Source organism: Natrix helvetica (assembly GCF_964273705.1).
Source record: "Natrix helvetica genome assembly, chromosome: 7".
NCBI lineage: Eukaryota > Metazoa > Chordata > Lepidosauria > Squamata > Natricidae > Natrix > Natrix helvetica.
In genome coordinates this window covers 73,716,394-73,730,015 of record NC_138558.1, presented here as the reverse complement: position 1 = coordinate 73,730,015, position 13,622 = coordinate 73,716,394, and the positions used below count along the sequence as shown (strand labels likewise).

At 46.1% G+C, this 13,622-nt stretch overlaps 1 protein-coding gene across 14 annotated transcripts in view; it reads left to right on the top strand.

The window, feature by feature from the left end:
- Positions 1 to 13,277, top strand: part of RBM47 (RNA binding motif protein 47) — a 92,305-nt gene extending 79,028 nt beyond the window's left edge. For 13 of the 14 annotated variants that reach the window (XM_081958995.1, XM_081958997.1, XM_081959002.1 and 10 more), the window contains 3 exons: positions 5,210 to 5,416; positions 9,608 to 9,810; positions 10,889 to 13,277. In XM_081958995.1, coding sequence (XP_081815121.1) covers positions 5,210 to 5,416; positions 9,608 to 9,810; positions 10,889 to 11,137 — 659 coding nt within the window. In that variant the 3' untranslated portion in view covers positions 11,138 to 13,277. The remainder of the gene's footprint in view (positions 1 to 5,209; positions 5,417 to 9,607; positions 9,811 to 10,888) is intronic. The other variant, XM_081958994.1, reaches the window with a different exon arrangement.
- The last annotated feature ends 345 nt before the right edge of the window (positions 13,278 to 13,622 follow it).

Genomic DNA, 13,622 nt, shown 5'->3' with positions numbered 1-13,622 from the left:
GGGTCGCTGGAATCGGTAGCAACCCAGATCTGCCACGCCCCTGAACCGATTCTCCGGTTGGCGCCATTGGTGCCATCATCTTGTTTTTAATTGAACTCTGCATGCTTGCACGTGGGAAGTGCGTGCGTAAACAAACGAGCAGTAAAGCCAGCCAGAACCCACCCCTGGTTCAAGGTTACAACAGCACTGGAAAAATAAGGACTTAGGAGCGCTTTTCACACTTTTGCAGCATCCCCATGGTCCTGTGATCAAAATTCAGACCCTTGGCAACTGACTCACACGTACGACGGTTGCAGTGTCCCGGGGGTCATGCGTTCCCCTTTTGTGACCTTCTGAGAAGCCAAGTCAGGCTCACTTAACAACCAGGTTACCAACTTAACAACTGCAGGGATTCACTGACCAACTGTGGCAAGAAAGATCTTACAATGGGACAAAACTCACTTAGCAACCGTCTCACTTAGCAGCAGAAATTTGGGGCTCGGTTTGTGAGCCATTCCATTAGTCCGCCTCTATGTTTCCAGTGGCCCAAAGATCATGCTTAGTTTTTCATGGGTTTTTTTTTCTGTTCACTCCCAGCTTCCTTTCTCTTTCTTTTATGTTTCTGTATGTGTGCAGATGTTGTCTCTTTGTGTATGGATGGTCCAATGAGTGGTCTCCTCACCGAAGGGGGCCCTGGAATCTCCAGGTGGAAGTGGATCCACCAAGAGAGCTGCTGCTACCAAGGGCTGATAATAGTGGAATTCATCTTAAGGCATTTTTCCCAGAGTCTGTATTTTGGGTATCTTGTTGTTGTTGTTGGTTGCAAAGTCATGTTCGACCCATCGCGGCCCCAAGGACAACGTTCCCCCAGGCCTTCCTGTCCTCTACCATCCTCTGGAGTCCATTGAAGCTGACGCCGACTGCTTCGGTGACTCCATCCAGCCACCTCATTCTGTCGTCTCCTCCTTCTTTTGCCCTCCATCTTTCCCAGCATGAGGCTCTTCTCCAGGGAGTCCTTCCTTCTCATTAGGTGGCCAAAGTCTTTGAGTTTCCTCTTCAGGATCTGGCCTTCTAAAGAGCAGTCAGGGTTGATCTCCTCTAGGACGGACCGGTTGGATGGCCTTGCAGTCCAAGGGACTCAACGCAAGAGTCTTCTTCTCCAGCACCAGAGTTCAAAGGCCTCCATTCTTTGGCGCTCAGCCTTCCTTGTGGTCCAACCTTCACAGCCATCCATTGCAACTGGGAAAACCAGAGCCTGGACTAGACCCACTTTTGTTAGCAGGCTGTCACTCCAAGTCCTTCTCCTTTAGATTAGACCAGTGATGGCAAACCTTTTCAGCACTGAGTGCCCAAACTGGAACGCACACATGCGCCGGAGTGCCAGAGCATCGGAGTGTTGGAAACCCGAAGACTAGCTGGCCAGTGTGCATGTGTGTGCCGACCACTTGGTCTTCAAGTTTCCGGCCCCCTCCAGCGTGCGCGAAGACAGGCTGGCCAGCAAAACCAGAAGAGCAGCTGACAATGGCACGCATGCCCACAGAGAGGGCTCTGCGTGCCACCTCTGGCATGCGTGCCACAGGTTCACCATCAGGACGCTAGACAAACCCAGTTCCTGCAGCTCTTCGCTTACAATATGAGAAAGGAGGAACAGATGGTCCTCAATGGAAGGCCGGTTGGTAGCCATTGTTTTTTCTGCAGTTCTGATTCTCCTCTGAAGTCCGTGTCTGTCTTGTTGGGTTGCAGAGCCAAACCAGACAGTTATGGAGGTGGAGATGACAGACTTCAATCATTCCTCTGTAGAACAGAATCAGCAGGTCCTTGGGCAGTTTGAGCTTCCTGAGTTGGTGCAGAAAGAACATTCTTTGTTGTGCTTTTTTGATGATGTTTTTGATGTTAGGTGTCCATTTTAGGCCTTGAGATATGGTAGAACCTAGAAAGTTGAAGGTTTGCCAGTTAAAATCCTCAAGCTCTGCTTTCAAACGGCGGTGAGGTCTACGTTGTTGGGATTTTTAATTTTTGAAGTGGGGGGAAGGGGGAAAACTGCGACGGCAGCACAGCTTGCCCAGAAATGCAGATTTAAAACAAAATAATTTTTTCAAAAAATTATTGTGCAGTTCTTCCTAGCTGCAATGGCACTTTGGGCAAATGTGCATTTGGGGAAACCACAAGGTGACATTTAGAGAAAGCAGAAGAAAGAAGAGAAAGAAGAAGGAAAGGGAAGAGAAAAAAGAAAGCGGCTACGAATTTCCTGCTTGCAAATGTTTCCCTCTTTCCTGAGGTCAGAAAAGGCGTCGGGAGGCGACAAAAACAGGTTGTGCACCTTTTCGATTGCAGTTGTTGCTAGGTGAGGACACACAACTCGATAGCTCCAGGAAACTGCACTTGCCGTCTCGTAGCAATGAAAGTAGCTGAGCTGAGAAATCACGTACAAAATAGGTTGTGAGTCCCAAATCCTTTGCAGGATGAACGTTGGATGGCAATCGAGCAACGATTCCCTTCCTCCCCCCCCCTTTTTTTTTTTATTCATAATATTAAAATGCACTTGTAATTTTGTTCAGGTTTTCTTTGGCTGAAAAGAGGAGGAGGGAAACACCTTAATTTTTGATTTATGAGTTTGAGAATCAGGAAGAGTGGAATATAGAAAGGCAGCTAAGACATAACCTTTAAGAGAGAATAAAATATAAAGGTGACTGTCCATTAGATTGGAAATCATTTCTTTTTAGCATTTTCTTTTTCTTCTTGGTATTCCCCCCCCCCCCTGTCCTTTCTTTTCTATTTGCTGATCCTTTTTATTGCTCTGTTTTCAGTTTTCCTTCCATCTGGATTATCCTTGCCTTGCAAAACACTTCTTTGGTAAAAATTAATGAAAAGAGGGGGGGGAGAGACAGGGAAACAGGGAAGGGGGAGAGAGAGGGAGAGAGGGAAAGGGAGAGAGAAAGGGATGGGAGGGGGAGAGGGTGAAAGAGGGACAGAGAGAGGGAAAGGGAGAGAGAGAGGGAGAGAGAGTGGAAGAGAGGGACAGAGAGAGAAAGGGAGAGGGAGGGAGAGGGAGGGAAGGAGAGAGGGAGAGAGGGAAAGGGAGAGAGAGATGGAGGGAGAGAAAGGGACAAAGATGGTGGAAGAGAGAGACAGGGAGGGAAAGGGAGGGGGGAAGAGAGGGAGAGAGGGAAAGGGAGAGAGAGATGGAGAGAGGGGGAGAGAAGGACAAAGAAGGTGGAAGAGAGGGACAGAGAGGGAAGGAGAGGGGGTGGAAGAGGGGAGAGAGGGTGGAAGAGAGGGATAGAGAGTGGGAAAGGGAGAGAGGGAGAGAGAAGGTAGAAGAGATGGACAGAGAGACAGAAAGGGAGAGAGGGAGAGAGGGGAAAGGGAAGGGAGGGGGAGAGTCCAAAATTGGGCCCCGTTTTGCAACCTTTCACTGCAGCTGATAAGTTAGTAAGCCGGTTGTTAAGTGAATCTTGCTTCCCCATTGCTGGTCAGAAAGTCGCAAAAGGAGGCCGCAAGACCTTCAGCGTCATACATCTGAACCGCTTTCCATGCATCTGAATGTTGATCACGCCATGAAGGAGCTTACAAAGGTTGTAACTATGCAGTCCCGTTCTCTCGGTGCCAACGTCACTTTGAACGGTCGCTAAATGAGCTTTTGTAAGACGAGGAGTAGCTGTACTTGCAGATTTGCAAGAGAGAGGTCGCCTTACTAGGAAGAGCAGGCTACCAAGATGGCCAGACGGGCGAATTCTACTTTATTGTAAAAGCTGTGCTGATATAATCTTGCAAATCTGAAAAATGCAATTCTCCCGCAATTCATCACATTTCCAGTCTGAGCACTTTTGAGCTTCGGCGGTGGACTTCACCTTCTCTCATCCGGCTATTTCTACAGTAGCAGCCAAAATTGAGGAAAACTTTTGGGGAAAGTATATTTTTGAGGTTTGATGGCTAATAACACCACTTTTCTTTTTTGGAGTGGTACCATACAATTATATTATCAATGAAAAAGGTAATTTAATCAAGAATGTAATGCAACAAAGTTTGTTCAAGTACCTGTATTCTACGAAAAGTTATAGCCAAATATATCCAGCAATAAAATTCAGTTAATAGAAGCAATCACTCAATCTTGGTTTCACATTATAACAGCTGCAGAACTGAAAGACTTGGTTCACTCACTGGGAAGATGTTGTAAGGCCATCATTCATGCTAAACGTTACCCAACTAAGTATTAACTGACATGGTGATAGTTTTTGTGTATCTCGTTTTTTTCTACGTGTTTCACTTTTCTTCTTTATAACTGCTCTTCTAATAGCAAATCTTTCCTAAACTTTATTGCATTACGTTCTTGATTAAATGATCTTTCCATTGATATATACTTTTATGGTACTACTCCAAAATAAAAGTGGTGTTATTAGCTATCAAACCTCCAAAATACTGCACACTTTCCCCAAAAGGTCTCCACAATTTTGGCCACAACTGTAGGTGTTTCTTCTCTTGACTCCGAATCTCAAGGTATATCCCACATCCCTTTATACGAGAGGATTCAAAGCACCCGCCGGTATAGATCAGACTTCTTTGGAACAGCATGTTCTCCCTTCCGCTCCCAAGTTTGGCTCCCTTCTGAACTTTCTAGAATAGTGTTTCTAGACCTCAGCAATGTTGTGTGGGCTTCAAATCCCCAACCAGCTCCTACCCCTCTTAAATTTGCCAAGGTTGGGTCTGTGCCCTCCTGAGTTAACTCATGAGATTTATTCTGCAAAATTAAGTTCTAGAGGTGCCTTTAAAGGGGGCAACCTTAAAACCTGCGGACTTCAACTCCCAGAATCCCCCAGCCAGCTACTCGTGAGAATAACTAGATAAGGCTTTAAGAATCCAGATCTATAAGTAACACTATATCACAGGAAGTGTCCAATCATGCTGGCTGGGAAGTTCTGGGAGTTGAAGTCCCCAAGTCTTAAATTTGCCAAGTTTGAAGACCCCGGTTCTGGAGCATGGGAACTAGAAAATATCCCCCCCCCCCAAAAAAAAACAGATAGTATTTTCCAAATCTTTGCAATTCCTGGAGGTCGTGCTCCGTATTAGGAATGGGGCAGCGTGTTTTCTGAGTTTTGAAACATCTTTTCTTTTTTTCCCTTTCTCTTCTTACATTTTAGTTGCCTTTTTGGGCGAACGCACTGGCTGGTTCCAAGTGTAACTTACCTGTTTGGCATTTTTATTTTTGTTTATCTTTTATTTGACTTACAAGCAGGCAGCATTAGAGGCAGAGGACGGGGCGCAGCAGGCAACCGTGTGCCTGGCCCAAGAGGATCCTACCTGGGGGGCTACTCCGCAGGCCGCGGCATCTATAGCAGATACCACGAAGGAAAAGGGAAACAGCAAGAAAAAGGTTACGAGATGATGCCCAATCTGGAATTGCCTGCAGTCAGCTCCATGGCAATTAAACCGGGAACAGGTCAGTAGATGGATAACCTTTATTGTCGCTTTTTACTGTGGGATATATTACAGATTCTGTGCAGTTTGGAGAACCCGCAAATCCCGTTCCTGGCTGGCCCCGCCCCTCCCCTCCAGGGGTGAGTTCCGGCTTCTGCTACTGCTGGTTTGCTCAGGGGCGCGCTTCAGGTGCACTTGCTTGATGTGTGCTATGCGCGCATGTAACAGTAGTAAAAAAAATGTTTCTGCGCATGCGCAGAAGAAAATAACAAGATGGCGGGACCTACGGCAGCGCTGACAGAACTGGTTTGGGGGCGTGGCAGGCCGAGTGACTACCTACTCAACTGAACCGGTCCGAACCGGTAGGAACGCACCTTTGCACCCGTCCCAGGAGTCCCCACGCATCCTGTTTTGGATATAGGTACGTGTAGGGTGCACTTGGAGGCCTGGGGAGGGTAAAAAAATGGGCCTACCAGAAGTTCAGGGAGGCTGGAAACTGGCCTGTTTACGGCCTCAGGTGGGCTTTCGGAGCCTGGGGAGGGCAAAAATGCCCCTCCCCCATCATGGTGCAGGAGGCTGACTAGGCCACACCCACCATGGCCACCCTACCAAGCAACCAGGCAGGGAACCCCTGGCTAAAATTTTTGAAGCCCCCCCCCCGGATATATATATATATCCCATACATATAAATACATATATATGTTAATCGCCGCCCATCTTGAATACGTGGAAGAGGAAGCTTGAGTGTCCGCAAGGTTGAACAAAATGTGGCTGAATTTGCATGTTCTGCTTCAGATACCACCTCCTAGAAAGGAACAAGGGAAACAGGGCATGAAAGGGACATGTAGTGGCCCAGACAATCCTGCCAACTTTGCTCAAGTATCACTTCTATGCCATGTCTTGGATAGAAGTGAGTGAACTACCAATAATCTTTTCTGCTGTTCTCACCACTCTCTGAACTGCCTTCCTGTCTGCAGCAGTAAGGCTTCCAATCCCGACTGTAATGCAGTATAATTGGATGCTCACTATAGAAAGTGGTGAGGACAGAGGAAGGAAGATGTACCTGTCTGAAGCAGTAAGGCTTCCAATCCCGACTGTAATGCAGTATAATAGGATGCTCGCTATAGAAGGTGGTGAGGACAGAGGAAGGAAGATGTACCTGTCTGAAGCAGTAAGGCTTCCAATCCCGACTGTAATGCAGTACAATAGGATGTTCGCTATAGAAAGTGGTGAGGACAGGGGAAGGAAGATGTACTGTTCTCATGCGATGCAGAAAATGTGGGTCTTGCTGTGCCCGTTTCACAGTGTCTCACTGTTGAGTGACCGAGCCAGCCTACTTGTTAGCTGCACACCCAGAAACTCGATGCTGCTTGATGAAGTATGAAATATGATTCTTAGGGTGAGAAAAAGACAATGGGAAAGGATTTAAAGAAAATTGAGTTGGTTCTCTCATGCTGGTGGACCCTCTTGTTCTGGTTGGAGGGGTACAAGCAGGGACGAAATGCTACCAGTTCGGGCCGGTTCACCTGAACCAGTAGTAAAAAATGCTATTGTTTCACAGAACCAGTAGTAAAAAATACTAAAATATAGTTTTTTTTAAAAAAATTGCGACGATCACACATCGCACAGCCAAAAATGGGGGGGGGGTCAAAAACAGGGAAAAAAGGAAAGAGAGAAAGAGGAAAGAAAGGGAGGGAAGGAAAAGAGAGAGGAAGGAAGGACTACAAACCTGGCACTAAACACAGCTTCAAAGGATAATCCAGGGCTGGAAGGGACCTGGAGGTCATCTAATCCAACCCTGCTCCAGCAGGACATTGTTAAAGTGAGTTTCTGTCTTTTGATTCTCCAGTTACATGATTACATAGTCACAAGACCCCGCCAAGCCATGCCCACCAACCAAGCCACGCCCACAGAACCGGTAGTAAAAAAAATGAGATTTCACTACTGGGTACATGCCTGTCAGGCACTAACAATCAGACCCCACATGGAAAGTTCAAGTTAAATACTTTATTACATTCTGCCTGTAATACAGGAATCTTCCCAGTCTGACAACTACTCATGGGAATAATTAGATAACCAGATCTACTGTGTTTCCCTGAAAATAAGACAGGGTCTTATTTTCTTTTGACCCCCGAAATAAGCGTGTGGCCTTATTTTCGGGGAGGCCTTATTATTTTTGAGGTGCAGGAGGCATGGTCACCTCACAGCTACTACTTTGTTGCAATATTTTCAGGGAGGGCTTATTTTAGTACATGCGCTCAAAAGCCCGATTGGGTTTATTATCCAGGGAGGTCGTATTTTGGGGGAAAACAGGGTATAAGTAACAATTTAATACAGGGGTGTCCAACTATGCTGGTTGGGGAAGTCCAAGAGTTGAAGTCCACAAGTCTTAAAGTTGCCAAGATTAGAATGCCCGTAGTTTAATATTTTGGAGATCCGTCACATCTTATTTTTGAAATCCATTATGTAATATTTTCTGTGCGATGGCAAATTTTGCCGAGCTCCTTTCCTCTTTCTTGCTGACAAATATGGAGAAGTGGAGAGATTTCCTTATGGTTTGGAGTCCAATATGCAGAAGTGAGGCCTACGGCTGCACGATTTCCTAGCACGAAAAAAGTTAAACCTGCTGTCATGGGTGACATGATAGCAGTCGTCCAATATTTGAGGGACTTCCCCAAAGAAGAAGGGGACCAAAGCACCAGAAGGCAGACAAAAAGCAATGGATGAAAATTAAGCAAAGAGAGAACCAACGAGGGGTGGGATTCAAAAGGTTTAGCAACCGGTTCTCTGCCCAGTTGTTGAGTTGGTGTGGCCATGGTGGGAGCAGCCTACTCATGCTCCTGCACCATGGCGCGGCATGTGTTTTCACCCTCCCCAGGCTCCAGAGGGTCTTTTTGAGCCTCCAGGAGGGCAAAAACAGCTTTCACTGGGCTCCGGAAGGCAGAAACGATCCCGTTTCCAGACTTCCAGAGCTTTTTTTGCCCTCCCAGAACTGCCGCATGGGCCCTGCACTTACCTGGCATCCAAATCAGGCTGCGTGGAGACTCCTGGGAGGGGAGGGGAGGGCGGGGCCAGCCAGTCTTGCAACTATCGGATCAGCAAACCAGATGTAAAATTAGCATCCGGTTCAATCGAACCGGTCTAAACCGGCTGAATCCCACCCCTGGAGCTAACCCAGAGCTAAGGAGAAATTTCCTGACAGTGAGGACAATTAACCAGTGGAACAGCTTGCCTCCAGAGGTTGTGGGTGCTCCATCATTGGAGGTTTTTCAAGAAGAGATGAGACAGCCATTTATCTAATATGGTATAGGACAGGGATCCCCAACCCCCCAGTTTGTGGACTGGCACCAGGCCACGGCATGCCAGAAATCAGGCCATGCAAACAAGGATAACCCCATCTACAGGATGCAACCAGCGCACAAAAGGAAGCCCCTTCCAGTCCATGGAAAAACCTGTCTCCATGGGACTGGTCCCTGGTGCCCAAGATTTTGGGGGCTGCCAGTATCAGGTCTCCGGCTTGAGCAGGGTGGTTGGACTCCAAGGTGCCTTCCAGGGATGGGATTCAGCCGGTTCGGACCAGTTCGGGCTAACCGGATGTCAATTTAATCTTGTTCACCAAACTGGTAGTTGCAAGGACTGGCTGATCCCGCCCGCCCCTCCCCTCCCCTCCCAGGAGTCTCCATGTGGCCTTTTTTGGATGCCGGATAAGTGCAGGATGCTCTGGGAGGGTGAAAAACGGGCCTGCCGGAAGTGCCGGAAGTCCAGAAACAGGTCCGTTTCCAGCCACCAGAGGGCCACCAGAGCCCAGGGAGGCAGTTTTTGCCCTCCTGGAAGCTTGAGGAAAGCCTCCGGAGCCTGGGGAGTGCAAGAGCATCCCCCTATGGTGCAGGAGGCCAACTAGGCCAAGCCCCCATGGCCACGCCCACACAGCAACTGAGCAGAGAACCGGTTGCTGAAATTTTTCAATCCCACCTCTGGCCCCTTCCAACTCTGTTATTCTGTTACGCTCTTTTCCAAGTGCACCAGTGGTGGGATACGACCAGTACACCCCGGTACAGGCGTACTGGTGCCTGCTGGGAGCACCAGGTACCGTTCCGATACGGTGCTCCAGAGGGCCCACCCGCCCTCCCTCCTTCCAAGGTGGACTTCCGCTGTAGATTGAAAGCTGAAATGTTAATGCCCATCCTAACCTGACCTCTTTGATCTGTTGCAGTGGCAATTCCAACCATTGGAACCCAATATTCCATGTTCCAAGCCACACCGGCCACCAAGGTGATCGACGATGGGAAGATCCATGCAATGGAACATCTCATCAGTCCTATCAGCGTCCAGCAGGATCCAGCAAGCGCCGCCGCGGCCGCTGCAGTAGCAACAGGTGCTGTCATACCTGCAGTGTCCACTCCGCCTCCTTTCCAGGTATGCTTTTTTGAGACTTTCAAGAAGGTGTAGAAACATCAGCCCTTTCTATTCCTGCGAGTAAGAGAACACCGGCTCGTATTAAGAGAAGGAGACTTCTTGCCTTGCAAATACAGGTAGTCCTTGACTTACAACCGCAGTGGGGTCCAACGTTTATGTTGCTAAGTGAGAAATTTGTTAAGTGGGTTTGGCCTCATTTTACGGCTTTCCTTGCGACATTTGTTAAGTGAATCACGGCCGTTGTTAAATTGTTCACACGGCTGTGAAGCGAACCTGACATCCCCCTTGACTTTGCTGGTCAGGAGGTCGTAAAAAGGGGACACTACGACCGTCGTAAATACGAGCCTGTTACCAAACATCTGAATTTTAATCATGGGACCATGCGGATACTGCAACGGTGCTTAAGTGTGAAAATTGGCCACAAGGCACTTTCTTCACTGCTGTTGTAATTTCGGATGATCATTAAATGAATCATTGTAAGACCAGGTCTACCTGTACCCTGTTTCCCTGAAAATAAGACACCCCCCCCAGTTAATAAGCCCAATTGGGCTTTTGAGCGCATGCGCTAAAATAAGCCCTCCCCTGAAAATAAGCCCTCCTTGAAAATATTGCAACACAGTAGCAGCCACGAGGTGACCACGCTCGCCGTCTCCTGCACCTCAAAAATAATAAGACCTCCCCGAAAATAAGGCCAAGCGCTTATTTTGGGGGTCAAAAGAAAATAAGACCCTGTCTTATTTTCAGGGAAACACAGTAGTAGGCAGATATTGGAATCTAGAAACTACAATTTTGTTATGGCTGCCACCTTGGTTTTCTGACATTCTTTTAACAACATGATAATCCCTTGCAGGGTGGAGTCTGGGCAACTGAATGCATCTAGCAGAGTGTTTACTGGCCGGATGACTTTCCTGTTGCCGATGCAGAGTTTTGTTCAGCAGATATATTCTCATTGTGCCCAGAGAGAGAAATATCTGCCTCTACCTAGGATCGAACCTTGGTTTTCCGACACCCTTAGGGGAAATCTAGTTCCTTTACAGATGGTGGCGTGATTTTAACTCTTGAATGCTCTCTCCGGCAGGGCCGTCCGATAACTCCTGTGTACGCCATGGCGCCTAGTATGCAGAGAATTCCAGCCGCAGGGATCTATGGCGCAGGCTATGTTCCATTTGCAACTCCTGCGACCGCCACCACATTTGCCACACTACAGAAGAACGCGGCTGCTGCCGCCGCTGCTGCCGCTTATGGGGGATACGCGGGGTACATCCCGCAAGCATTTCCAGCTACCGCCATTCAAATCCCCATCCATGATATCTATCAAACCTACTGAGACTTGCTGACCAGAGGGGTGGGTGGGGGTCACGGCTGGTCGAAGCTGAAGGAACATTTTACTATTTATGAAGAAAATACTGTAGAATTTCATGCTTGGATGTCAGTAAACGGAGGATAAAAACCTGAACGTGAAGTTTCTCACCGATACAGCATCATGTTTGAAATCTTTTATACAGATGAAGTTTTTACTAACTTTGTAGGCCTTTCGATTTTTTGGGTTTTTTTTTAAGAAAGGAAGAGAAAAAAACGTAATGCAAATTCCTACATTTCTAACATGGCTGGTTTTTGAAAGCTGTGCTTCCCCTTACAGGTTTATATTCCGTTGTAGATTTCTTTCTTTCTTTCTTTCTTTCTTTCTTTCTTTCTTTCTTTCTTTCTTTCTTTCTTTCTTTCTTTCTTTCTTTCAGCCGTTTTATTTTCACTGCGTTTGTGCTATGAAGGTTATTTTTTTAGTTAAGTCCTGCACTCCAGAATTGTCTATTTTGTAGGGCCTTGAATAATATATCAAGTTAATATTAAAAAAAAAAAGTGAGCCGAAGCAGGTAGGGGGAAAGTTTTTTAAAACAATATATTTTGAAGACTATATTCGATATTTAAACCATAATGCAAGAGATTTTTTTTTAAAAGAGATATAGATAGATAGATAGATAGATAGATAGATAGATAGATAGATAGATAGATAGATATAGACAGACTTACAAATGTGTATTTTATTTAAGAAGTGAAACTGGAAAGTGCAATTTGAAAATTATTGAGACCTCTGCATTATGAGATTTCGGTATGATCTAGAGCCACAAGTGTCTTGTAGAGACCTCCCATTAAATACCAGATCTTGTTAAAACGATATTTAATGTTAAGGCTAATTTTTATTTTGCGTTCTCTAATCTAGAGAGTCACGTTCTTTTTTTTTCTTTTTTTTCATTTTCACCCTCAGTGCATAAGTCATTGGTGTCTTAGGAAAAAATATCATTTTTTCATTTATTACAAAGGCTGATACTCCTATGATGAAAAAACAACAACAACGCACAATATGTGAACTTTGAGAGGGCTTTGATTGTTGACAATCAAAGCAACCTAGCTGTAGGTTTCATTTTGTTTTTCGAGCATGGTTAGTTTAACATTGGAGATAGTAGACATTTGGTCCTGTCCTATCCTGAAGCTCAGGGTTTATTCAAGCATAGAATCATGGTTTATTTAGCCATTCTCTTTCAATGGCTTTTAAAAAAAAAAAAAAAAAAGGTCCTGAAACTTTTCATCCATGTGAAAACAGCACTCATTTTATCTGGCTTAACCGCGGCAATTTTAAGATGAGTAGACTTCAACTCCCAGAATGCCCCAGACAGCATTCTGACTCTGACTTCATTCCTAGCTTAAAAACTAATGTAAGAATGAAAGGGCTCTCCGTAAAATAGAATATAATCATCGGCTCCTAAATGTGTATTTATCCAAAGTCTGCATTTCCAGATCAAAGAGGCCTTGAAGGAGAGGCATCAATAGTAGCTTCTAAATCAGTCATCTCAAAACTGTTTTGTTGCCTTTGTTCTCCTTGAAGACATTTTGCTTCTCATTCAAGAAGCTTCTTCAGTTTCAGAATTGAAGAATCGTCTTGGATGAGAAGCCTTCAAGGAAAACCAAGAAAAAGCACGTTTGGACTAAACATGACCTGGATGTCTGAGAATCTCCACAGACATCCTATCTAAACGATAGTTTTTTTGAGCAAGCTAGGGTCAGCCTTGGGGGATCAGATGAAGTAATCGTATTTTGTTTAACTCGGTTTTGACTGATTTCTGCTTCCACCATTTTCCAAATATCCTGCAGCTGCAGAGGCCATTTTTCCATAGGTATTTTGGGGTGTCTCTGTACCCTGTTTCCCCAAAAATAAGACCTTCCCAGATAATAAACCCAATTGGGCTTTTGAGCGCATGCGCTAAAATTAAGCCCTCCCGAAAATATTGCAACACAGCAGCAGCCATGAGGTTACCACGCTCGCCGCCTCCTGGACCTCAAAAATAATAAGACCTCCACGAAATTAAGGCCAACCGCTTATTTCGGGGGTCAAAAGAAAATAAGACCCTGTCTTATTTTGGGGGTAACACAGTATGCTTTTTAGGGACACTCGGGTTGGGTCAAAAAAGAAATCAAGGTCAAAATGAACAAAGCTCTCATTTTTACACTACCTTGTAATGTGGTTTAATCCCCTTTCTGTTCCCCAAATCCATTTTTTGTAATGGGGGGGATACAATCATGCCCCAAGATGTTTGTCCCCCAAACCTTGTTGCAACAGGGAGACATGGGTTGAATGCCAGTGTGCAAATGCAGCTCACTGGGTTCCCAGCTGTTTTAAGTGGAACCTTCTAGAATCCCAGCTCAGGAGGGCGGACTGTGTATTACAGGTAGTCCTTGAGTTGCGACATAATGGCGCCTACCCATTACGTGTCGGTTGTAAGGTGAGTCAATTGCATGACCGACCTCATTTTGCAACC